Genomic DNA, 25,767 nt, shown 5'->3' with positions numbered 1-25,767 from the left:
TTACTTAATATTTTTTCTCTAAACTCGAGTTTAATTTTGATCTTCTTTTTTTTTTTTTCACATTGGGATCGTCTAATTTGTTTTTGCAGTGAATTATGAAGTAAACAAATTATATGTTTCCATAAAAAACTCTAAAGACAAAAAAGATAAAAACAAAAAAACAAAAAAGAAAAAAAAACTCTTATAAATTTTCATTGTTCTTCGCCTTTACCTTGCTCAATGCTCGGCTATGTAAAATGATGCAGAGTTGCAGACAAGGAAAAACCCTTCGGAAACGCGGCCGGAAAATCCGCGGAAACCCTAGGATTTCGATTCCACGACGGAGGCCTCCGTCCACCGCGCCATCCACCGCGAATCCTCCGGCGACGGGCGGAATCGCGCCAAACGAAACCGACCTCCTCCTCATTTGCAGCGGCGACGCAGGAGCCCTAGCGATCTCATCATGGCGGAGACCTCCGTCCGCCGCGAATCCTCCGGCGACAACCGGCGGAATCGCGCCAAAAGAAGCCGACCTCCTCCTCCTATGGACCGTAGGGATCTCATCAGCGACTTGCCAGACGCCGTGATCCACCACATCTTCTCCTTCCTGCCCCTGAGAGACGTCGTGAAGACCAGCGTCCTCTCCAAGCGCTGGCAGTCCACCTGGACCGCCACCACCCACCTCGTCTTCAACAACCTCCGGCCTCGCCATCGCGACCCCTACTACCTGGACTTCCCGTCCCTCGTCGACAGCGTCCTGTCCCGGTGCACCTCGCCCGCGGTGAAGAGGTTCCACATCACCATTTTCAAGTACGACGAGGCCCTCCACCCCAAGCTCGACCTCTGGCTCCGCTTCGCGGAGAAGCGCCGCGTGGAAGATCTCCGCCTACGTCTTGATGCCCATCGGAAGTTCTTGTATAAACTGCCACCGTTCTTGTACTGCTCGAGTCGGTTGGTGCGCCTGGAAGTCAAGGGCTGCTGTTTTTCGTTGGGTACTGCTCTGGTGGCCTTGCCTTAAGGTCTTGTCGATAGGATGTGCGGAGATGAGTGATGATATCCTGCAGGGAATTGTCGGGGGAAGTCCTGTTTTAGAGTCCCTTGAGTTGGATTGTTGCAGGAGCCTGAAGAGCATTGTAATAGATTCGACGAGTGTGAAAGAGTTAATACTCATCCATGGCGCGTATTCTAACTTGGAGAAAATTTGGGCCCCGCATTTGCTGTCGCTACGGGTATTGGGGGTTTGGCCTCTTCATTCCGTGTTCAGACTTGACGACGTATCTTCTTTGGTGGAAGCCGAGTTAGATTTCGCGGTGCCTCGTGACGGGAAGGGCCGCGACTTGTTAAAAGAACTTCTTGAGAAGCTGTGCGGAGTTTCTACAATCACCATTGGCGTTTGGTGTTTGCAGGTACCAGCTCAGTATTTCTGCCCTTTATAAGGCGTGCTCGTGTTGAATGGTGGTTGTGATGGGCACCATTTAGTGCTGCTGTATGTTGCCCCGGGTTGAGAGACCTCAGCTCCCTATGGCATTCTAGTCTTTCATCTGGGGGAATCATTGTGAGCGGGATGATTCATAACTTTGGCTTCGTTCGTTTGGCGGAAAATATTCTCCTTTTGGAAAATATTTTTCCGAAAGTCATTTTCCTGAAAAATATTTTCCCGGAACATAATTTTCCGGTGTTCGGCGATCAATATGAAAAAGTTTCGGAAAATATTTTTCGCCGGCGACCGGCGGCCGGCGGCGGCGTCCGGCGACCGACGGCCAACGTCCGGCGTCCGGTGGCGGAGCGGCGGCCGGCGACCAACGAGCCTTACGTCCGGCGGCGGCGGCGTCGGCCGGCGGCCAAAAAGTCCGGCGGCGGCCGCGGCGGCCACGACCGGCGGCGGCGGCGGCGGCCAGCGACCTTAGTGAAGAAGAAGAAGAAGAAGCTCCGGAAAATGATTTCCGCTTTTGAAGAAGCGGAAGTCATTTTCCGTAGATTTAGGCTATTTTGTGAGGAGGGGAAGGAAAATATTTTCCCAAGGAAAACGTTTTCCGCCCCCCGAACACCGGAAAACCCGGAAAATATTTTCCGGGAGAATATTTTCCGCCAAACGAACAGAGCCTTTGTGTTTTGAGTTATTGTTGCGTAAGAACACAAGGTGAACCTTGGAGCTTCTTCCCTCTGTTTAGTTTCAAATAAATGGATATGGGATTACTCAATTAGGGACACCGAATGCCACTAGATATTTCTAATTATCGTGGATGCTACTCACCGCAACACTGTTAGATGTTTGATTTGCATAAGATAAATGCATGAAGAGATTATTCGAAAAGGTTACATTTTCCATTCGCTCTTTCAGTTTATAGAAAAAATACTATTATCTGGAAATATGAGGAAGAGTAATGGACCTAGTCATCTTAGGTTGCTAGAACTGGGTCATGCTCTCTCGTCACACTAGGCTGATGTCCCATAATCACCTTACTGAGTATTCTTACAATATTTTAGAATGGCAATGGATGGATTTTCTCGAAAGCTTCAGTCGATAACGAGGTTTGTTGTCTCATGTGACCAACTATTAGAATTTTCAGATCCTTCGAGTATCACAAGTTTTATGTAAATAGTCTTGATTCTTAAAGAGATTCACTTGTTCATTTCTACTTGTAGTAACCTTATTGGTCTTTTCCTGGCTGGGAGACTCTGTCAGAGGATATTGCATCTGGATGAACCGTAATTTTGTTATTCTTTATTCATGTTAAACAGGAACAGAAATACTAACTAATTTTTCTGTTTTGCTTGCTCAATGTGGTAAGACTCTGTCCTCTTTGGAGATGGAAGGAGTGCCATGTCCATTGTCAAAACGTCAGAATTTGATACTATGCGCGTCAATTAATCAATGGGTACTTCCCGGGATAGCATGCATGCTACGAAGTTCACAGCACCTGGAAAAATTAGTCATACACCTGACTCCCTCTCGCCCATTGATGGTTTGTTACATTTCTATATTATTTTCAGTTCACTTCTTGTGCTGACATCCTCTTTGCATGAATGAGTTAAAACTTTAGAAGCACATAAAGATGATCAATCTGAAACTCTTATTTGTTCCAGCAAATGAAATTTTCCCATGACTGACATTTATCCAGGGTCGTTTTAAGCTGTTTTAGTTCATGTTCTAAAGTAACTGCAGTGTTATACTGGAGATTCTTTTGCTCCCATGTAAGGTTAGGATCTTGAACTAATGAATTAGCGATGAGCGCCTAGAAAGAGAAGATGTTTTACTGTGTAGACTAGTTTAAGAGCTCAAATTGATGAAGACCCGATATAAAGTAAGACTGACTATTATCCGAGGTGGACAAATGAAAGTTGTTTGTTTGAAATTTTAGTGAGGCAACGAATTCTTTTTTCCGTGGATCCACATCTAATGCGGAGCTTCTTTCTTATATGGGGTATCTATGTGCAGTTGAAGCTCGACGAAGAATCTATAGAACGTTTTAACGAAGATTTTTGGTCACGGAAGGGGAACTTTCAATGTTTGGCAAAACATCTCAAGAGGGTGGAGATAACTGGTTTTGCTAATAGTTTTGAGTCGAAACACCTGCTTACCCTAATTAAGTTTCTTCTTGGTGATGCACTTACGCTGGAGAAGATGATTATCGAGGCTGATTTCCATGCACAATGTGGACGAAAACATCGTGAAGCTGCTGATCTTTCCAAACTACTTGATGTGAGCCGAAATGTGCACAGCTATCGAAGAGCTTCCCAAAATGCTGAAGTTATCTTTGATTCTCCTTTGGAAGAGTTGTCCTTAAAAAAGCATATGAAGAAGATCCAGGTTTCTGAACTTGGATGAGCACTACACTGCTCATTCTAAACAGGTGCTGCGATTTCCCAATTGGTGTGGACTACTATGCCCTCTCTTCCGAGGGATGTGTAATTTCGTTAACTTATCGAAGTTTCCTTTTCGCCTTTTAATCATGAATATGAGTGTGTGTTGCTTGCTCCGATCGTTGTAGATGAAGTTGAAATTCGATGCTTTGACAGCAAGAATTTTGAATGTGGAGTCGATCCCTTCGTCAGAGGCCAAACCTGCCCAGGCACTGCACATTCATCTGATAGTTTATTTGTAGTTTTATAAATTCGATTTAATGTGACATTGTTGGGTGTAAAACTGCAATTTGGGTTGGCATGTTCATTTTTCGATTGGCTTTTGTCTTTGATTTGTAGCCTTTCCTGTTCATTAGGAGTAAAGATATTCTACCGGAATGATCTATAAGTTGCTCAAATTGCAGTTGCCAGATTTGTTTTTTCAGTTCTTGCATTTAGGATGACATTGTAGACCTCTGATTGCACTGTAATTTACCTGTGAAACTTAACTGGGGGAAGAGTCTCTTTGATTCCACGTTTTGATCTGGGCATTGAAAATGATGTGAACTTCTATTTGGCTTTTGGGATTGATAACATTTGGTGGTGGCTGCTTCATTTGAGACCTGGCAATTCATGATTTGTGCAGCAATTAGAGATTCTCCCGAGTATGTTTTTGGTTTCCTTTGCGGGACCATCACGTTTCTTTATTGTGCTGAACTGCATAAGCATGGACAAAATGCGCTTGCTGTGATGGATGGCTTTTGTATGCAGTTGTTGTCGTTGCCACTTTAAGCTTGTAGTCAGTTTGGTGGTCAAAAGCCTAAAACTTTAGGATTTTCTATTTGTAATACTCACATCTGCGACTGGGTTTTGACTCTTTCTTATATGTATCAAGTTCTAATTCACTCTTGTTGTGATAGTAAACATGTTTGACCTGTCTGAGAGGAAAGCCTATATTATGGAGCACGATTTGAACTTCAAATTGTCCAAAACTATATAGAGTAGACGTAATGACAAGAAATTTTTGCAATGTGTTGCAGCCACTTGGGGGCATTTTGTATGTTGGACTGCCATGAGGCGCAGGTTGCCATGGACAAGTTAAGAGAGAAGTTCCGGGGATCAAAGAAAGTCAGAGGAGGGCACATGGCAGAATGAGCAAGATGAAGGATGGCTTTTGACTTTGAGATGATGAAACTAGCTATCCTGACTTAGTGCAGCTTCTTGGTTTTTGTGTTATGAGCCTGCACTTTTACATAGGGCGTGCACTTTAACATAGGGTGGGATCAAGGTGCAAACTTTATTTGCACCAGCAATGTGTCTTTGGGATTTTTACAGTTCACCGGTCGTTCTAGTATCAACAATGCTATGTTTTGATGTTGAATTGTTGATGGATACAACTATCTTATTTTGGGAGTAAGCAGGTTTTTTGGGAACCTATTGTCACTGGCATTATACTTATATAGATATTCGTCAAAAGTTCGTCATACACGGATTTATGGAGCAAGTATTCGGTGAGTGCTGTGCACATCATTTACCATATGTTATTACATATAAGTTGTAACAAATTGTCAGAATTTGTTTGTCTAGCACCAAAAGCATATATATGTTTGTGCAACATCCTGAATTTGAAATTTTATGATTTCATCCATCTCATTGGATCCCAATTTTGGATATATAGATGACCCTAATGATGTAAGTAAGGGGCCAATGCTTCACATGATAATACATCTTATAACGTAACATGTTTACGTGATAGAATAACCCTTGTATAGTTCTGATCCGTATGATTGTTTTAGCCAGAAAAGGTATGTGATTTTTTATTTATAAATTTGTTCATGCATTTCTTTTACATAGTTTTCACTATTCGAGTTGTAAAAGTTGCGGTCTTTTTTTTTTTCCAATTTTAAACAAATTAAAAATTAAAAAGATTAAATTGATCGCACTAAAAAATTTTTCAAATGCGTTTCTACCAAACGGCACTTCTCTGAGAGTTGCTTCCTAGTGTTTTTTTCAATTACAATTACCAAACAATCTTTGCATTTAATTAAAACCCTTTAGATTAAAGTCGTTCGTATTTATTTAAAGGCTTTTCCCAAATATTAAACCAAATAGTCTTATTCACTCTCTTTTGATAGGAAAGTTACATGAACTATATGATAGTATTGGGTTTTTAACACGTACCTAATTTACTCTTCTTTCAAGTGTAGTTTACTTGTAAATATGAACCTCCTAAGGAAAGAGGTAAATAGCAATGTTTTGGATTATGGACATATGAAAGGGTGTTTTGCTTAAGATATTGCTAAGCTTTCTCTTCATTTTCAGGCAAAATAGAACATTAGGGATATATCATTTATTTGCACTCTTGGAAGATTAAGGAAACGCCCAGATCGTTATGATATTTTGGAAATCTTCTTGTATTTGTGCGTAGCTGCATAGACATCATTACAATTTGATTTCAAAGACAAACTTGAAGTACTTCTTTGCTACCCAAAAATACACGAACTCGAATTTTAACATAACCCTTTTTGTGGTCACATTCGATTCAGCTTTATGGAAACCAAAACAAAAGTGCAAGTTCAAACCATGGTACATGCTTTAATTTTTATTAGGGTTAATACCACGAAAAACCCTAAACCGGTACACTTGTGACACATTTACCCAAACTATTTTTTTTACCATAAAAACCCCAACAGGTATACTGTGACAATTTTACCCCAAACATACCACAAAAACCCTAACTGGTACACATGTGACAATTTTACTCGAACTAATTTTTAATATTTTTATTTTTATTTTTTTTGAATTTTTCTTTTTCTTTTCTTTTCTTTTCTTTTTTTCCTTCACCTTCAACTTCCGGCCGGCCACGGATCCGGCGAGGCGGCCCTCGCCGGCGTCGGGCGAGGCGACCCCCGGTAGACGGGCGAGCGCCCCGCCCGTCCGGCGAGGGCTACCCTCGCCGATCCGGCGAGGCGCCCCGCCGGCGTCAGGCGGCCCTCGCCGACGCCGGATCTAGCGAGGGCCGCCATCGCCGGCGTCGGGAGGCCCTCGCCTCGCCGGATGCGGCGAGGCGACCCTCGCTGCGTTGGGCGAGGGCCCTCCTCGCCTTGCCCGGGCGGGCGGCCTCGCCGGCGTAGGCGAGGGCCGCCTCGCAGATCCGGCGTCGGGCGAGGGTGGCCCGACGCCGCCGAGGGTAGCCTCGCCGATACCGGCGAGGCGACCTCCTGCGTCGGGCAAGGGCCGCCTCCGCCGAGTCCGGGCGAGGTTGCCCTGCCACGGGCGGGCGAGGATGGCCCTCGCCCGAGCCGGGCGAGGGCCTCGCCGACGCGGCGAGGCGGCCCTCGCGGCTTCCGCTCTGCGCCACACGGACGGCGACCGCCAAGGTTTGAAGATGAAAAAAAAAGAAAAGAAAAGAATAAAAATAAATAAAAATTCGAAAAAATAAAAAATAATATTAAAATTTTAATTCATGGTAAAATTGTCACATATGTACCAGTTTAGGGTTTTTTGTGGTAAGTTCAGGGTAAAATTGTCACAGTGTATACTATTTGGGATTTTGATGGTCAAAAAAATAGTTCGAGATAAAATTGTCACGGTGTCCGGGGTTTTTTGTCAAAAAATAGTTTGGGGTAAATGTGTCACAAGTGTACCAGTTTAGGGTTTTTCGTGGTATTAACCCGTTTTATTATCCATCATTAAGATATGAAATAGCCGGAATTTTGCTATGAATAAATATGTGTATGAGGTTCATTTTTATAATGGAATAGTAATTTATTGTTTGAGCTATGCAACGTTTGCGTAAATTTTTAAGTTCATGAAATCAACAACTAAGAATTAACTAGTCATGGAAAACATTTTCTACCAATGAAAACACCACCTTCAAAAGCAAGGAAAAATGTTTTTCGCTTTTTAAAAAGCGGAAAAACATTTTCCACATTTTCTCTCACGTCACTTTCTTTCACAAAACACATTTTACTTTTATTTTAATTTTTCTATTCCTTTTTTAAAAAAATCAAATTTTAATCTTTTTCTTTTCTTTCTTCCTATGTCGGTCGCCGGCCACGACGACGGCTGGCGACCGGCCACAGGTGAGGCTTGGCCGTGGGCTAGCTCGAGCCTTGCCTCGCTAGATCTGGTGGGGCATCGCTTGAGGTTGGCAAGGCGAGAGCTTGTTGGCCTTGGGTAAGCGAGGCCGGTAAGGCTCACCTATTGCCGGTTGCCATGGCCGACGACCAATAGAGGATGAAATAAAAAAAAATAAAAAGGAAGAGAAATTAAAAGAAAAGAATGTAAAATATTATTAAAAAGTTCAAAAATAAGAAATAATTAAAAATTCGATTTTTTAAAATAAAAAATTATTAAAATAAGTGCAAAGAGGAAAATCAAATTTTCCATACCAAACGATGAAAAAATATTTTCCAGTTCATTTTCAAGTCTCGGCCGAACACCGGAAAATATTATCATTTTCCTAGAAAATGACTTTCCAGAAAACATTTTCCAGAAACATCATATTTTTCGCGAAACAAACAAAGCCTGAAAAGAAAAAAAATTACTGTTAGTTTCGATTTGATTCGAAAAATAATTTGCTTTCACTTCTCTCGTGAAGAAGCACTAAAACTTCTTCAACTAGCCTTCAATAACCAACCTCAACCAACAATGGTAAGAGCAAAGCCTTCCCCCTCTCCTATAGCCAATCATAAGGCAATAGGAAAAAGAATTTCTAATGAGGTGGTTATTCAGCCAACCAAGGCAGCACCTCAAAAACAAAAGTGTGCTTTCATTCCAAAAGCTGCATACCAAAATGTATGTATAGTTGAAAATGGTTTTTACTGAGATGGTGGCGGTGATGGTGGCTAGTGGTGACGGTGATGGTGGCTAGTGGCAATGGTGATGGTGGCCGGTGGCGATGGTGATGGCGGTGATGGTGGTTGGTGGTCGGCTGAAACAAGGGAGAAAGAGAGAGTGCAGGTGAGAGAGTGAGAAAAAGCCAAAGTGAGAGAGTGATCAACAGAGAGAAAGTGTCTATCAAGACACTCCCAAGATTGATGGCCAAGATCACTTCTTGCCCAACAAGCCAAGATCCAATAGTTAGGATTGAATCTTGTAAGACAAGCTTCACAAATATCAAAGGACAAAAATGTAATAAAGATAAAATGAGAGAGGCAATTTGGTCATTTTCCACCCCTATATGGCCGACCAATAATGGTGGGGGTAGAAAGGCTATTCTACCCTTCAATAAACCAAAGGAATTCAAAAAGGCTTGGGGGTAAAAAGGTCTTTTCACAAATGGGCCAAGCCAATTTTCTCATCATGGCCTAATTCCTTTTAGGCCTTTCCAAATTCGTGAGTCCCCTTGTAACTCCTAATTTCCCGTCCGAATTTCACTTTTCCAATATTTTGCGATTTACCAATTAATAGGTGATCCCTTGAGATTATCCAATAGTCGTCTCTTAATCCTCTATAGTCCGATACCCTTAACTGGAGTAGAATTCGTGGTTAAAATCTCTCAAACGCGCTTTTCACATAATTAGAACAATAGGTGGCTTTTAAGGGTTTCGTGCGTTTAACCCGTAGTTGATTCCAAATCAATCCTCGTTTAAGCTTTCTCGACTCATGGATGACCCTTGGTTGTCATGTAGTCGAGAGGGGTTAGTAGCCCGTTTCGAAGTATACGATTATTATGAATTGATTTAAGGTCGTTCGAAATCAGTATAGTAATCGTGCGGAATCACCCGTAATCCGATTCTATACTATTGTTGAATCGATCTAGAATTATTCCCGGATCAGCTTGAAATGGCTTATGATTGTCTCTCAATAATACTTATAATCGAATCGTCAATCCAGGATTGAGTTCTTTGGTCGCGCGCATCAAAGTCCTAATTTGTCTTTCCCAAAGCTTGGAATACCCTTGAATGATCCAAGAATCAATTCAGAGCCTAATTCTACTAATTGCGCGTTAATGAAATAACCATTCATTACATCTCCAATAGGGTCGAATATGAGGATGTCACATGGATGCCCTCAACCCAGATCTGGGTGAGCCTTGCCAGCCTTTTCTTGGGTAGGCGATGGGTGGTGGGGGTAGCGCCCCGCTGGTGAGGCCTCCCCATCTTTTTTTAATTGTTGTATTTTAAAGTAAAATTTTAGTTTTTTTAGTTTTTTAATCTAATTTAAATATATATAAAAATATGTTTTTAGATTTGAAGATAAAATTAATAAAAAAATTTACATAGGAGAGAGAAATTAATTTTAAAATGCCACATCATAATTTTCCGTTAGACTAATTGACGATGTTAACTTTATGACTCGATTACACAAACTTGACAAGTTTTAGTGTTTAATTGCATTTTTTGGAAATTTTATGACTCAATTGCACTTTCGCGATAAGTTTTAGAACTTCCGGTATACTTATCTCTATTATAAATTGTGAATTTGTAAACTAATTTCAAGAAAAAAAAATGTTGATCTTTCTGCCTCCTCATTTTACTTTTATTAAGAGTCATGTTAATAAATGCATCTACTAAAAAAGGAATAAAGAAAAAGGTTGATTGAGGAAGGAAAAACAAAGGGTTATTGAAGATGGATGACGTGGTTGAATTTGCTTATGCACTTTGGTCGTGGAATATATGATATAGTACTAGTATAGATGAACCTCTAGTGATCCTTCCATTTGTGCAGAACTAAGGACCCGATAAGCAATTTTAGACTAGTATCAAGGCAAGGTATGTTCTACACTTCTCATCATATAAGAATTAATATTGCTACTCGATTTATATAATAAGATAGCCGACAACACATTATTTGACGATTGAATTGCTAGGAAAAAAGTCATAAAAATCCAAAACTATGCCCACTGTGACACATTTATCTTAAAAAAATTTCTGTTATTAAAAATTTCAGACTTGTAATCGTGTGACATTTTTACTCTTCGTCAAGGTTCCATCAATTAACACCGTTAAAAATCTGTCTATAAGGACGTTAGAAAAAAAAAACGGTGTTGACATGGCGTCATGCGGCATGAGTAAAATAAGAATGGCGTTGTTTTGATTGAAAAATCATCTGACGGAACCTTGATAGGTAAATGTGTCAAATATGTACAAGTTTGGGGTATTTTATGTCATAAGAAAAAATTAAGGATAAATGTGCCACGGTGAACATAGATTGGAGTTTTTTTATGTCAAAAAGAAATGTTAGGGTAAATTGACACAGTGAGCACGTGTTAGGATTTTTGTGTGACTGTTTTCCAAATTACTAAACCATGTGATGCGGTCCAATCAGTTTTTGATAATGCACTAAAATCCAAACTGACCTGGAGCAAAAATTTGTCGAATAAGATCCTTTAGTGAAATTATGGTAATCAAGCTAGATGGAACAAACCGATTTTGTTTGCAAAGTCAATTATTTGAATGTTCGAGAAACAATTCGTACCAAAATATGGATATTCTCAAGCTCTATTCAATCGAAATGCATCAAATTGGATTTGAACTCAAATCAACTCAATTTCTTTTCTTTTTAAAATTCAAATGAACGTGAAATTGGAAAGGAAGAAATGGAATTTGACCAAAAAAAATAAGAGAAAGGAAAAGAAAGGCACATATTCTCACAAGCAGAAAGCATTACACAACAAATATCAATACCACTAACTAGATAAATGTTAACTTCTTTAATTAAACGTTTCTATGGAAGTGATAAAAGCGTTGAAAGGTTCAAATCCGGGACTTCATGTTTATTTATGTGTTTAAACATGTTCATCGATTCATGACATAGTATTGATTAAGCTTCGATCGAGCACACTTAGCTTGGTGCCATTTAAACACATTACATCTTCTCACAAAAAAAAAAAACAAATTATGTCGAAAATTCCCAACCTTAGTTGTGGGCGACCGGACTCCAAAGTATGTTCGGAGGTGGGCCGAGTGGCAGGTGTAGTGACAATTGTGGTGGAGTTGACAGAGGAAAGAGAGTTTGGAATATAGGAAATTAGAAATATTTTAGCCTAGTATTTAACGATCTTGCATTTCTATAAGGAGAAAAGAAATATTGAATTGGATGGTTTACAACATCACGTAAATTTTGTGTGAATTACTTAATATCTTTTCAGCTTATTTTCACCTTTCACAAGAGGGTCCACAAAGCAAACTGTTGAAATGTGTTGGTCCGGTCCAGTCGGTCCGTTCCCACCCTAGAACTGGGAACCGGACCGCCCGAAAACCGGGTCCATTTTTAGGAACCGGGAATCGGACCAATATTTCGAGAACCAGACCAAACAGGTCGGTCCGGTCCGATCCCGATTTGGGCGATCCATCTTGCTCACCCCTATTCATCTATAGCCCCTCCCGCCGTCAATCCCGCCACCCGCCACAACATTTATTGACCTGTCGAATCTAAATAAATGTTAACATGTTTAATTAAACATTTCTACGGACGTTAATAAAAGCATTGAAAGGTCCAAATCTGCGACATCGTGTTCATTTATGTGTTTAAACATGTTCGCCGATTCACGACATGGTATTGATTGATTAAGCTTCAATCGAGCACGCTCACCTTGTTGCCATGTAAACACATAATATCAAAAGTTGTTGGCCTTAGTTGGAGGTGACTGGACTCCAAAGTATGTTTGCGAGTAGAATGTCAAGTGCGGCAACAACTATGGTGGAGTTGACAGAGGAAAGAGAGTTAGGAACAGAGGAAATCAGAGATAATTTATCCTAGTATTTGACGAACCTGCATTTTTATGAGGAGAAAAGAAATATTGAGTGGATCACAACATCGCTTAAATTTTTGTGTGAATTACTAAATATCTTTTTTCTCTAAACTCGAGTTTAATTATGATCCTCTGTTTTTTTTTTTCACATTGGGATAGTCTAATTTGTTTTTGCAGTGAATTATGAAGTAAACAAATTATATGTTTGCATAAAAAGCTCGAAAGACAAAAAAGATTTAAAAAAAAGACAAAAAAGAAAAAAGAAAAAAAACTCTTAAAAATTTTCTTAGTTCTTCGTCTTTATCTTGCTCAGCGGGAAAATCCGCAGAAACCCTAGGACTTCGATTCCACGGCGGAGGCCTCCGTCCACGGCGCCACCCACCGCGAATCCTCCGGCGGTGACCGGCGGAATCGCTCCAAACGAAACCGACCTCCTCCTCATTTGGCCCTAGCGATCTCATCATGGCGGAGACCTCCGTCCGCCGCGATCAGCGACTTGCCAGACGCCGTGATCCACCACATCTTCTCCTTCCACCACATCTTCTCCATCCTGCCCCTGAGAGGCGTCGTGAAGACCAGCGTCCTCTCCAAGCGCTGGCGGTCCACTTGGGCCACCACCACCCACCTCGTCTTCCACGACGCCTGTCCCTTGTCGACAGCGTCCGGATCCGGTGCACCTCGCCCGCGGTGAAGAGGTTCCACATCACCAACTTCAAGTGCCACTTGGCCCTCCACCCCAAGCTCGACCTCTGGCTCCGCTTCGCGGGGAGCGCCTTGTGGAGGATCTCCGCCTCAATTTCTTGAACACACAGCAATCCAACATGAATGCACCTCACCATTTCGGTCCTCGAACCATTGTCCAAATTAGGATCTATGAGATTTGAGGGGTCCCATCTCTCCAACTCCTCCATGGCTGCAATGAATCACAAACGCAAACTCAGATGGTAAAAACAGTTTCTCGATTCTTTCAAGTTCGACCCAAAGAATCACTGGAAAAGAGTGGTGCACTCGAACTTGAATGAGTCGAGCAACTGTTTTTACCATCTGAGTTTGCGTTTGTGATTCATTGCAGGCATGGAGGAGTTGGAGGAAGGGACCCCTCAAATCTCATAGATCCTAATTTGGACGATGGTTCGAGACCGAAATGGTGAGGTGCATTCATGTTGGATTGCTGTGCATTCATGTATCCTCTGTCCAGCGGGAGTTCTTTTATAAACTGCCGCGGTTCTTGTACTGCTCGAGTCGGTTGGTGCGCCTGGAAGTCAGGGGCTGCTGTTTTTCGTTGGGTACTGCTGTCAGGTGGCCTTGCCTTAAGGTCTTGTCGATAAGATATGCAGAGGTGAGTGATGATATCCTGGAGGGAATTGTCAGGGGAAGTCCTGTTCTAGAGTCCCTTGAGTTGCACAATTGCAGGAGCATCAAGAACATTGTTATAGATTCGACAAGTGTGAAAGAGTTAATACTCGTTAATGGCTGGTTATCTAACTTTGAGAAAATTTGGGCCCCGCATTTGCTGTCGCTACGGGTATTGGGGGTTTGGCGTCTTCGTTCCGTGTTCAGACTTGATGATGTATCTTCTTTGGTGGAAGCCGAGTTGGATTTTTCTGTGTCTGGTGACAGGATAGGCCGCGACTTGTTTAAGGTACTTCTTGAGAAGCTGTGCAGAGTTTCTACAATCACCATTGGCGATTGGTGTTTGCAGGTACCAGCTCAGTATTTTTGCCCTTTATAAGGCGTACTCGTGTTGAATGTTGTCTGTGATTAGTGCCATTTAGTGCTGTATGATCCCCTGGTTAAGTGACCTCTCAGCTTTCTGTGGCATTATAGTCTTTTGTTTAGTCTTTTGTTAAGGGGAATCATTCTGAACAGGATGATTAATAACTTTATGTTTCGAGTTATTACGTAAGAAAATATGGTGAACCTTGGAGCTTCTTCCCTCTGTTTAATTTCGAACAAATGGATCTAGGATCACTCGATTGGGGACAACGAATGCCACTAGATATTTCTAATTATCATGGATGCTACTCAGCGCAACACTGTTAGATGCTTGATTTGCATAAGATAAATGCATGTTGAGATTATATTTGAAAAGGTTACATTTTCCATTCGCTCTTTCAGTTTATAGAAAAAATACAATTATCTGGAAAAATGAGGAAGAGTAATGGACCTAGTCATCTTAGGTTGCTAGAACTGGGTCATGCTCTCTCGTCACACTAGGCTGACGTCACATAATCATCTTACAGAGTATTCTTACAGTATTTTAGAATGGCAATGGATGGATTTTCTCGGAAACTTCAGTTGATAACGAGGTTTGCTGTCTCGTATGACCAACTACTAGAATTTTCACATCCTTCAAGTATCACAAGTTTTATGTAAATAGATTCTTAAAGAGATTCACTTATTCTTTTCTACTTGTATTATCCTTATCAGTCTTTTCCCGGCTGGGAAACAGTGTCAAAGGATATTGTATCTGGATGAACCCTAATTTTGTTATTCTTTATTCATGTCAAACAGGAACAGTAATATTAATTAATTTTTCTATTTTGCTTGCTCAATGTGCTTAGGTTCTGTCCGCTTTGGAGATGGAAGGAGTGTCATCTCCATTGTCAAAATGTGACTCTGATACGACGCGTGCCGGTTGGTCAATGTGAACTTCCCGGGATAGCATACATCCTGCGAAGTTCACAGTGCCTGGCAAAATTAGTCATACACCTGACTCGCTCTTGTGAATTTAAGGTTTGTTACTTTTCTATAGTATTTTCAGTTCGCTTCTTGTGCTGACTTCCTCTTTGCATGAATGAGTTAAAACTTTAGACGCACATAAAGATGATCAATCTCAAACTCTTATTTGTTCTGGCAATTGAAATTTGCCCAGGACTCTCAGTCTACTCGACATTTGTGCTGGGCTGTTTAAGCTGTATTAGTTCATGTCCTAAAGTAACTGCAGTGTTATACTGGAGATTATTTTGCTGCCATGTAAGGTTAGGATCTTGAACTAATGAATTAGCGATGAGCCACCTAGAAAGAGAAGATGTTTTGCTGTGTGGACGAGGTTAGAGCTCAAATTGATGAAGACTCGATATAAAGTAAAATCTGAGGTGGACAAATGAAAGTTGTTAGTTTGAAATTTTTGTGAGGCAATGAATTCTTTTTTCTGTGGATCCGCATCTAATATGAAGTTTCTTTCTTAAATGGGGCATCTATGTGCAGTTTAAGCTCGACGAAGAATCTATACAACGTTTCAACTTTGACGAAGATCTTTTGTGTTCACGGAAGGGGAACTTTCAATGTTTGGCGAAACATCTCAAGAGGGTGGAGATCATTGATTTTGCTTGTGGTTTGGAGTCGAAACATCTGCTCGCCCTGATTAAATTTCTTGTTGGTGATGCACTCGCTCTGGAGAAGATGATTATCAAGGCTAATTTGCATGCACAACATGTACAAAAACGTGTTCGAGTTGCTGATATTTGCAAACTACATGGTGTGAGCCAAAATGTGCTCAGCTATCGAAGAGCTTCCCAAAATGCCGAAGTTATCTTCGATTATCCTTTGGAAGAGGTTTCCTTTGAAAAGCATCTGAGGAAGATCTTGAATTCTAAACGTGGATGAGCACTACCCTGCTCATTCTTATTAACTCTCTCTTGACAGTAGAGTTACATGAACTGTATGACAGTATTGGGTTTTTAACATGTACCTAATTTGCACTTCTTTCAAGTTTAGTTTAGCTGTAAATGTGAAAACTCCTCAGGAAAGAGGTTAGTAGTAGGTGTTTTGGATTATGGACATATGAAAGGGTGTTTTGGTTAAGATACTGCTCAGCTTCCTTCTTTTTTTTTTTTCAGGCAACGTAGAAAATTTAGGGGTATATCAGTTATCTGCACTCTTGGAAGATTAAGGAAACGTCCTGATCATTATGATATGCATTTTGGAAATCTTCTTGTATTTGTGTGTAACTGCATAGATATCAATTACAATTTGATTTCAAAGACAAACTTGAAGTACTTCTTTGCTGCCCAAAAGAAGATAAACTCTAATTTTGACATAACATTTTTGGTGGTCACATTCGGTTCAGCTTTTTGGAAACCAAAACGAACTGCAAGATCAAACCAGGGTACGTGCTTTAATTTTTATCATCCATTATTGAGATTTGAAGTAGCTTAGATTTCTTATGTAGGGTAGCTGGAATTTTCACTATGCATAAACATGTGCCTATGAGTAGGGGTGAGGATGGTTCCCGGTTCTAGGATTTTGACTATGTACCACCCTGGAACCAGGAACCATCCACTAAGGATCAATTTTGAAAAATTGAAATCGGTAATGACCTATTCCAATCCGATTCTCGAATTGGTCCATGAAATCTATCCCCAATCTCTACAAGTATTACCTTGGACCTCGTCCACCAACACAAGAAGGGCATGGTCCAAGCAGTTTCAATGGCCACAAATGGGATCAATGTCTTCCATCAAAGATTACTATGAGCCTCTCCCAAGGAACACTAAAAATTGTGAGTTTCATTTGGAATTGATGCAAGACTTATCAGTTTCATTCAGACTGCAATACGGATGGTAAGTGACCATGCCATAGTTTCATTCTACTACTGCGCTTGTTCTTTGCTGAGATTCACTCGACAACTAGGAGATGTATTGATTCCGGCGGAGGTTGACATCAACATGGCTAAAGTAGGTTGGACAATGAGGCATTGTGCAAGAGGCATTATGTGAGAGCATTTATATTGCTTCTGGGCTGGTCCGGTCCGGACAATTTCCAGTTTCTTTGCACACTCCTACCTATGAGGTTCATTTTCTTTATGAGAATAGTAATTTATTGTATGAGCTCTGCCGTGTTTGTGTTGATTTGTAAGTTCATGAAATCAAGAATAAGATTTCATCTTTAGTTTTGGTTCGATTCAAAACATAGTTTGTTTGCAATTGATACAATTGGGGTCAAATCATGGTAAAACAAATTCTTCAGCGAACGATTGAATTGCACAAGACGAAGCCAATGTTCTCCTTCTTTTTCTCCTTCGAAACAAAGCGAGGAACCCTGACAATGCCTCTTTCTTTGTTTTACAGTTGGTTTTGTTTATTTACAAATTGACAAGAGATAATAGCTTGGGAACAGACGATTTATATTATTTGATTGTGGAAATACAAAATCACATGCAGTGTATATTTGATTGGTGTCTTGTAGGCTATGAATGTATGACCCCCAATAGTCTTTTTATACCGTATAGGAAAGAGCAAAATTACAAAGAAAGCCCAAAGGCCCCATATAATCCCAAAATACCATTTACCTTAAACTGGGGAAAAGTGTCAAAAAAGTCCTAAACCTTTTGCATTTTGTGTCAATTTAGTCATAAACATTTTTTTGGTGTCAATTCAGTCATAAATCTTTTGCATTGTGCCAATTGAGTCCTAAACTTTTTTTTTTGTGCCAATTCAGTCCTAAACCTTTTGCATTTGTGTCAATTCAATCCTAAACTTTTTGCATTGGTGTCAATTTAATCCTTCGACACGTGAATAACTATTAGCCGGAAGCACTGAATTGGCACAAATGCAAAATGTTTAGAACTGAATTGGCACAAATGCGAAAGATTTAGCACTGAATTGACACCAATACAAAAGGTTTAGGACTAAATTGGCACAAATGCAAAATGTTTAGAACTGAATTGGCACAAAAAAAAAGGTTTTGGACTAAATTGGCACCAATGCAAAAGGTTTAAGACTTTTTTGACACTTTTCTCTCTTAAACTGGGAGTCCAATATGTTTTTTGGATCATTAAGGAGGAACAATTACTTAAAGTTACCACCCGCCTGAGTGGCGCTGCTGGAGCGCGCACTCTTCCTCTCGCAAAAGGTTGAGTGTTCGAATCCCGGGCGCCGCAGGGTGACTTAACCGATGGCACGTGTGTGGTGGCTAGCACGTGTCGCCCCCAGGGTTTACTCCTCGGCTGTCGGCCGTGCGGGGGTTCCTTAGGTTACCAAAAAAAAAAAAACAATTACTTAAAGTTGCGAACATCAAGTATCAACTAGAACCTAAAATTAGGACTCATTCTTTAGTTTCGTGAGGATTTAAAATACACAATTATTGCGGGCTACCCAACAGTTGACGACGGATAAATTTTAGCACTAATATCATGAAAAATACAAAGCTGCTACACTTGTGACAATTTTACCCTAAACTAACTTTTGACCATCAAACACTCCAAACTAGTACACTTGTGATAAATTGGATTAATACCACGAAAAATCATAAATTGGTAAACCTTTGACAAACGGAGGGGTAAAACCCCAAACTGGTACACCCTTCAACTATTACGTGTCATCCAACTCAGCAATTTGACGGAAAAATTGAATGGAAACTAACGGAGGGTAAATTTATCATAGGTGTACTAGTTTAGGGTTTTTGGTGGTAAAAAAATTAGTTTGGAATAAATTTGTCATATGTGTACTGGTTTGGGGTTTTCCGTGTTATTAACCCTGGTTTTTATTTCGACGGTTGTGAAAGTCTGTCAATTTAACAATTGACCATTTGATCTTACCTTCACTTGCTTGCACCCACTCCAACTACAAAACCCCCCCGACTTCAAACTTTTAGCAGTAGAATTCACAGAAACCCTAGAACTGAAAATCCGTGGCCGAGAGCTTTGCCGACCGCATGATCCAAGGCAAATTCTCTGGCGAACGACCAAACCGTGCAAAAACAAAGCCAACCGCATTCTTCTTCTTCTCATTTGAAACGAAATGAAGTGAGAACCCTGACCATTTTATCCTCACGATTCGCCTAACCCAAAGCCATACTACGCTGCATCTATCCCTCTTGCGCATTGAAGACATTGTTAAGACATGTGTCCTCTCCAAGCGGTGGCGATGCACCTGGCCTATCGCCACCTACCTCCTTTTCTTCGGCGGCTTCGTGCACCAGGATGCTTACGCTTGCTAGCCGATCAAAGCCTTCTGTGCCTTTGTAGACGGGGTCTTGGCCCGTGCACCTCGGTCATGGTCAAGAGGTTTCGAATCACCGGCATCCTCTCAGGAAGCAAATCACCCTATTCATTCCCTCAAGCTCATAAATCCGATGAAGACGGATCATGACATTCGCGGCATGAAAGCATCATGTTTGGAGCAAATCTTACTAAGAGAGTGGAAATTGTTGATTGTGATGTCCGTCATCATGGTTTGCAGCATGTACATTTGTGCTGGAGAAGTTGATCATCGAAGCTAGGATGGATATACCTAGCAGAGAAAAATCATTCCATTTATATAATGACATGGCCGATGGTACTTATTATTTGACGATTGAAATCACTAAGGAAAAAGTCACAAAAAATTTTAAATTATGTTAACTGTGACACGGTTATCTTAAAATTTTTTCTGTGATATCAAAAATTTCAAACTTGTACCTGTGTGACACTTTTACTCTCCGTCGAGGTTTTGTCAATGAGTATCGTTAAAAATTTGCCTATATGGACGTCGAAAAAAAAACTGTATTGACATGGCGTCATGCGGAATAAGTTAAATAAGAATGACATTATTTTGATTGAAAAATCATCTGACGTGTCACATAAGTACCAGTTTGGGGTTTTAAGAAAAAGTTTAGGGTAAATATGTCACAATGGATATAGATTGAGGTTTTTGATGTCACAAAAAAAGGTCAGGGTAAATTGACATAGTGGGCACAGATTGGGATTTTTTGTGGCTGTTTCGCAAATTACTAAACCATGTGATGCGGTCATATCATTCTTCTTGCATAAAGATGATTATCAAAGATTGAAGAGTAATGTGCAGATGGATCCAATTAGTTTTTGATAATGCACTCCTTCAGAACTTCCTCGCCACTTCACTCACGGATCACACCTGCACACAAAAGAAAATTCTTTCGTTTTCTATTTTGACCAAGCCATCCCACGTTCCAGTTTTTAACCAAATTCAGCTCTTTTTGCTGTGAGTCTTCTTGTCCTTTTTTTTTTTTTATCACTTTTGCTTCCCACAACATCAAACAAAAAACAAAACCACCGCTTCAAGCTTCTCTGTTCTATCAACTCTTGGCATCTCTCTGTGTTGAGAACATTGATATGGAATGGACTCCGGAGACGATCGCGGATGAAACACCCTGGGTAAGAAGTCGCCGGGATTGGGTCAGGATCGTCAGAAGACTTCAAAGGCTTGCATCGCTGTTGCTGGACTACACGCCAAAGGAACTTCAAGGGCCGCCAATTCTCGCTTAGGAACTTCACTGGTGCAATAGAGAGACCAGACTTGAAGACTCCCGGCACTGAATTTGTTCGAGTTGAAGTGGCAAGGTTTGGTGCTTCGTCAATGCGGCTGGTTGGCGTCGAGATTTTGGCACCGGGCTCGTCAGGAAGCAGCAGAGTTGATAGAGGTCGCGGAGTTGTTGGTCAGCAAGGAGAATCGGTTAGGGGAAGTCAGGGGAAGTCCTGTTTTAGGGTCCCTTGAGTTGCACAATTGCAGGAGCATCAAGAACATTGTTATAGATTCGACGAGTGTGAAAGAGTTAATACTCGTTAGTGGCTGGTTATCTAACTTTGAGAAAATTTGGGCCCCGCATTTGCTGTCGCTACGGGTACTGGGGGTTTGGCATCTTCGTTCCGTGTTCAGACTTGACGACATATCTTCTTTGGTGGAAGCCGAGTTAGATTTTTCAGTGCCTCGTGACGCGAAAGGCTGCCACTTGTTTAAGGTACTTCTTGAGAAGCTGTGCGGAGTTTCTACAATCACCATTAGCGATTGGTGTTTGCAGGTACCAGCTCAGTATTTTTGCCCTTTCTAAGGTGTACTCTTGTTGAATGGTGTCTGTGATGGGCACCATTTAGTGCTGTATGTTGCCCCGGGTTGAGAGACCTCAGCTCCCTGTGGCATTCTAGTCTTTCGTCTGGGGGAATCATTGTGAGTGGGATGATTCATAACTTTGTGTTTCGAGTTATTATTGCGTAAGAACATAAGGTGAACCTTGGAGCTTCTTCCCTCAATTTAATTTCAAATAAATGGATCTGGGATCACTCAACTAGGGACACCGAATGCCACTAGATATTTCTAATTATCATGGATGCTACTCACCGCAACACTCTTAGATGTTTGATTTGCATAAGATAAATGCATGAAGATATTATTTGAAAAGGTTGCATTTTCCAGGTTGCTAGACCTGGGTCATGCTCTCTCGTCACACTAGGCTGATGTCCCATAATCACCTTATAGAGTATTCTTACAATATTTTAGAATGGCAATGGATGGATTTTCTCGGAACTTGCAGTCGATAACTAGGTTTGCTGTCTCATGTGACCAACTATTAGAATTTTCAGATCCTTCAAGTATCACAAGTTTTATGTAAATAGTCTTGATTCTTAAAGAGATTCACTTGTTCATTTCTACATGTAGGCTCCGTTCGTTTGGCGAAAAATATTCTCCTGGAAAATATTTTTCGGGTTTTCCGGTGTTCGAGGGGCGGAAAACGCTTTCCGTGGGAAAATATTTTCCTTCCCCCTCACAAAATAGTTTGTTTACGGCAAATGACTTCCGCTTCTTCAAAAGCGGAAATCATTTTCCGGAGCTTCTTCTTCTTCTTCTTCACTAAGGTCGCCGGCCGCCGCCGCCGGCCGTCGGGCCGCCCCGCCGCCTCGCCCCGCTGCTGGCCGCGCGCCGCCGCGCCCGCTGGTCGCCGGCCGCCGCTGCCGCTGCCGCCGCTGGTCCGCCGGCCGCCGCCGACGGACGCCGGACGTTGGCCGTCATGCCGGCCGCCGCCGCGCCGCCGGTCGCCGCGCGAAAATATTTTCCGAAACTTTTTTCATATTGGTCGCCGAACACCGGAAAATTATGTTCCGGGAAAACATTTTCCAGGAAAATGACTTCCGGGAAAATATTTTCCAAAAAAAGAATATTTTCCGCCAAACGAACGAAGCCGTAGTATCCTTATTGGTCTTTTCCTGACTGGGAGACTGTGTCAGAGGATATTGTATCTAGATGAACCGTAATTTTGTTATTCTTTATTCATGTTAAACAAGAACAAAAATACTAATTTTCTGTTTTGCTTTCTCAATGTGGTAAGATTCTGTCCTCTTTGGAGATGGAAGGAGTGCCATGTCCATTGTCAAAACATCAGAATTTGATACTACGCGCGCCAGTTAGTCAATGGGAACTTCCCGGGATAGCATGCATGCTACGAAGTTCACGGCGCCTGGAAATATTAGTCATACACCGGACTCGCTCTCGCCCATTGACGGTTAGTTACATTTCTATATTATTTTCAGTTCACTTCTTGTGTTGACTTCCTCGTTGCATGAATGAGTTAAAACTTTAGAAGCACGTAAAGATGATCAATCTGAAACTCTTATTTGTTCCAGCAAATGAAATTTTCCCATGACTAAGGCGTACATGGAATCCATTCTGGAGCAGAAATTCTACTCCAGAATGCATTTCAGAACAGAAATGCGTTTGTTAAAAAATTTTCGAAATGCATTCTGAAGCAATTTTTGCATTTTGGAATAAAAATGCGTTTGTTAAAAATACTTGATTCCAGAATGTATTCTTGATTCCAGAATGAGTTTTGGGCAAGAAAAAGAGAAGCTACTTTTTGTAACTTCTCTATTCCAGAATGCATTCTCCCTCTTTTCTCTCTTTTTCATGGCCATTACAACACATTTTGAGATCTCATTAATTTTTTTTTCAGAAAATGCATAAAAATTGAAAAATTCCAGAAAAATTAATAAAAATTTCCAGAAAAAAAAAAAAGTCAGATTACGGGAAAATAGGAAATTTGGTGAATTTTTTTAAAAAAATATAAAAAAATCAAAAATTTCAAAACTTCACAGAATGGCTTAGAACACATGTAGTCACCCTTGAGTGAAATTTAAATTTTTTTAGGTGTCCAAAAAATAAAAAAATCAAAAATTTCAAAACTTCACGAATGACTTAGAATACCCGCGCCACCCACTTTGAAATGAAATTTAAATTTTTGAGGTGCCCAAAAAAATCAAAAATTTCAAAACTTCACATAATGGATTAAAAATACATGTGGCCACCCATTTTGAGTGAAATTTAATTTTTTTGAGGTGCCCAAAAAAAATCAAAAATTTCAAAACTTCACAAAATGGCTTAAAATACCTTTAGCCACCCACTTTGAGTGAAATTTAAATTTTTTGAGGTGCCCAAAAAAATGAAAAAATAAAAAATTTTAAAACTTCACAGAATGGCTTAGAATACATGTGGCCACCCACTTTGAGTGAAATTTAAATTTTTTTAGGTGAAAAAAAATCGACAAATCAAAACAGATTTCTGTTCCAGAAATCAATTTATGAAGCAGAATTAGTCATGTTTTATCAAACATATTTCTCCTCCAGAAATTAATTTCTGGCAAGAATTCCAGAAATCAATTTCTAGCAAGAATTCCAGAAATCAATTTCTAGCAAGAATTTGATTTTTGGAGCAGAATGGTTACCATTCGCGTCCTAACAAGCCCCGTTTGGTTCAGCATTGGGAATGCTCATTGGCCTCAAATGAGCATTCCCAAAATGCTGAACCAAACGGTTCAACATTTGGAGTTCCAAATGCTAAATGCTAGCATTTGGAAGCAATCAGCATACCGCAAATGCTGACTGTTCCCAAAAAAAAAAAAAGATATCTTCTTTAGCAAAGCGTGGCCGGCGAGCTTGCTCGACCCAGGCGACGGCCGCCTGGGTTACAACCTTAGGCAACGGCCGCCTGGGGTCGCGCGACTCCAGGCGACGACCGCTTGAGGTTGCGGTCGCACGACCTCAGGCAACGGCCGCATGATGTCGTACAACCTCAGGCCTCATCGCCCGAGGTCAGGCGACGGCCGTCGGCGCCAGATCTGGCTTGCTGGCGGCTGTAGCCCTTCACCGGAGCCGGCGAAGGGTACTTTTAAAAGAAAACCTCCCAAAGCCCATTTGTAAAAAAAAAAATAACCAAACACAATTGCATTTCCCCAAGTGGCTTTCAAATGATTTTTTACCACATGCCACTTGCATTTCCCCAAGTGGCTTTCACTTAAAGGTATTTGCATTCTCCCAATAAACATTCTAAATGCCGAACCAAATGGGGCCTTAGTCTACCCGACATTTATCCAAGGCCGTTTTAAGCTATTTTAGTTCATGTTCTAAAGTAACTGCAGTGTTATACTGGAGATTCTTTTGCTCCCATGTAAGGTTAGGATCTTGAACTAATGAATTAGTGATGAGTGCCTTGAAAGAGAAGATGTTTTACTGTGTAGACTAGTTTAAGAGCTCAAATTGATGAAGACTCGATATGAAGTAAAACTGACTATTATTTGAGGTGGACAAATGAAAGTTGTTTGTTTGAAATTTTAGTGAGGCAACGAATTCTTTTTTCCATGGATCCGCATCTAATGTGAAGCTTCTTTCTTAAATGGGGTATCCATATATGTGCAGTTTAAGCTTGACGAGGAATCTATAGAACGTTTTAACGAAGATTTTTGGTCACGGAAGGGGAACTTTCAATGTTTGGCAAAACATCTCAAGAGGGTGGAGATCATTGGTTTTGCTATTAGTTTTGGGTCGAAACATCTGCTCGCCCTAATTAAGTTTCTTCTTGGTGATGCACTTACACTGGAGAAGATGATTATCGAGGCTGATTTCCATGCACAACGTGGACAAAAACATCTTGAAGCCGCTGATCTTTCCAAACTACTTGATGTGAGCCGAAATGTGCACAGCTATTGAAGAGCTTCCCAAAATGCTGAAGTTATCTTCGATTATCCTTTGGAAGAGTTGTCCTTAAAAAAGCATATGAAGGTTGCGCATGACAAAATTTCTGTGCCCGAAAACAGATTCTGCTCAGAAATGATTTTTTTTATTCTGTGCCCAGAAACTGATTCTGAGTATTTGAAGGTGTTTGGTAACGGCCCAAAATTTTCATTCCCGGAATAGAAAAAGAACAGAAATGCTTTTGGTAACTACACAAAATTTCTTTTTATTAATAATATTTTGAATTTTTTAATATTTTTTTCTTTTTTTTCCTTTCTTCCCCTTCCCTTCCTTGGCTGTGGCCGGTCACCGGCACCGGCAACCGGCCATAGGCCAGGGCTGGAAAGGGTGTCACAGCCCTCGCCAGTCGCGACGGCGAGGTCGGCCTCGCCAGATCTGGGCGAAATCGCGACCGGCCTCGCTAGATCTAGGCGAGGCTTTGCCCAGCCAAGGCGAGGCTGACCTCGCCGTTGCGACCCAGGTCCCTCGCCTGGGTCGCAACGGCGAG

The 25,767-nt window shown here is 41.1% G+C and overlaps 1 protein-coding gene and 2 pseudogenes across 1 annotated transcript; all 3 read left to right on the top strand.

The window, feature by feature from the left end:
• The first annotated feature begins 251 nt into the window (after positions 1-251).
• On the top strand, positions 252-5,097 carry LOC115663832 (F-box protein At5g03100-like; annotated as a pseudogene).
• Positions 5,098-13,667: 8,570 nt separating this feature from the next.
• LOC130135274 (putative F-box protein At1g49610) lies at positions 13,668-16,357 on the top strand (annotated as a pseudogene).
• Positions 16,358-20,953: 4,596 nt separating this feature from the next.
• LOC130135284 (uncharacterized) lies at positions 20,954-25,249 on the top strand. The gene is made up of 3 exons (XM_056304023.1): positions 20,954-21,283; positions 22,586-22,759; positions 24,945-25,249. Exons 2-3 carry the CDS (start codon positions 22,604-22,606, stop codon positions 25,233-25,235), a joined length of 447 nt encoding a protein of 148 aa, XP_056159998.1. The 5' UTR covers positions 20,954-21,283; positions 22,586-22,603; the 3' UTR covers positions 25,236-25,249.
• The last annotated feature ends 518 nt before the right edge of the window (positions 25,250-25,767 follow it).

This window comes from Syzygium oleosum, unplaced genomic scaffold (assembly GCF_021117445.2).
Source record: "Syzygium oleosum isolate NSW1041296 unplaced genomic scaffold, Sole_v2.1 Sole_v2.30, whole genome shotgun sequence".
Classification (NCBI taxonomy): domain Eukaryota; kingdom Viridiplantae; phylum Streptophyta; class Magnoliopsida; order Myrtales; family Myrtaceae; genus Syzygium; species Syzygium oleosum.
This window is presented reverse-complemented; position numbering and strand designations above follow the sequence as displayed.

What these genes read in the sequence shown, in the direction of transcription:
- LOC130135284 (XM_056304023.1), top strand. Translation starts at nt 22,604, where the DNA reads ATGGAAGGAGTGCCATGTCCATTGTCAAAACATCAGAATTTGATACTA. An exon ending in CTCGCTCTCGCCCATTGACG is followed by an intron (nt 22,760 to 24,944) that starts GTTAGTTACATT and finishes ATATATGTGCAG; the next exon opens with TTTAAGCTTGACGAGGAATC.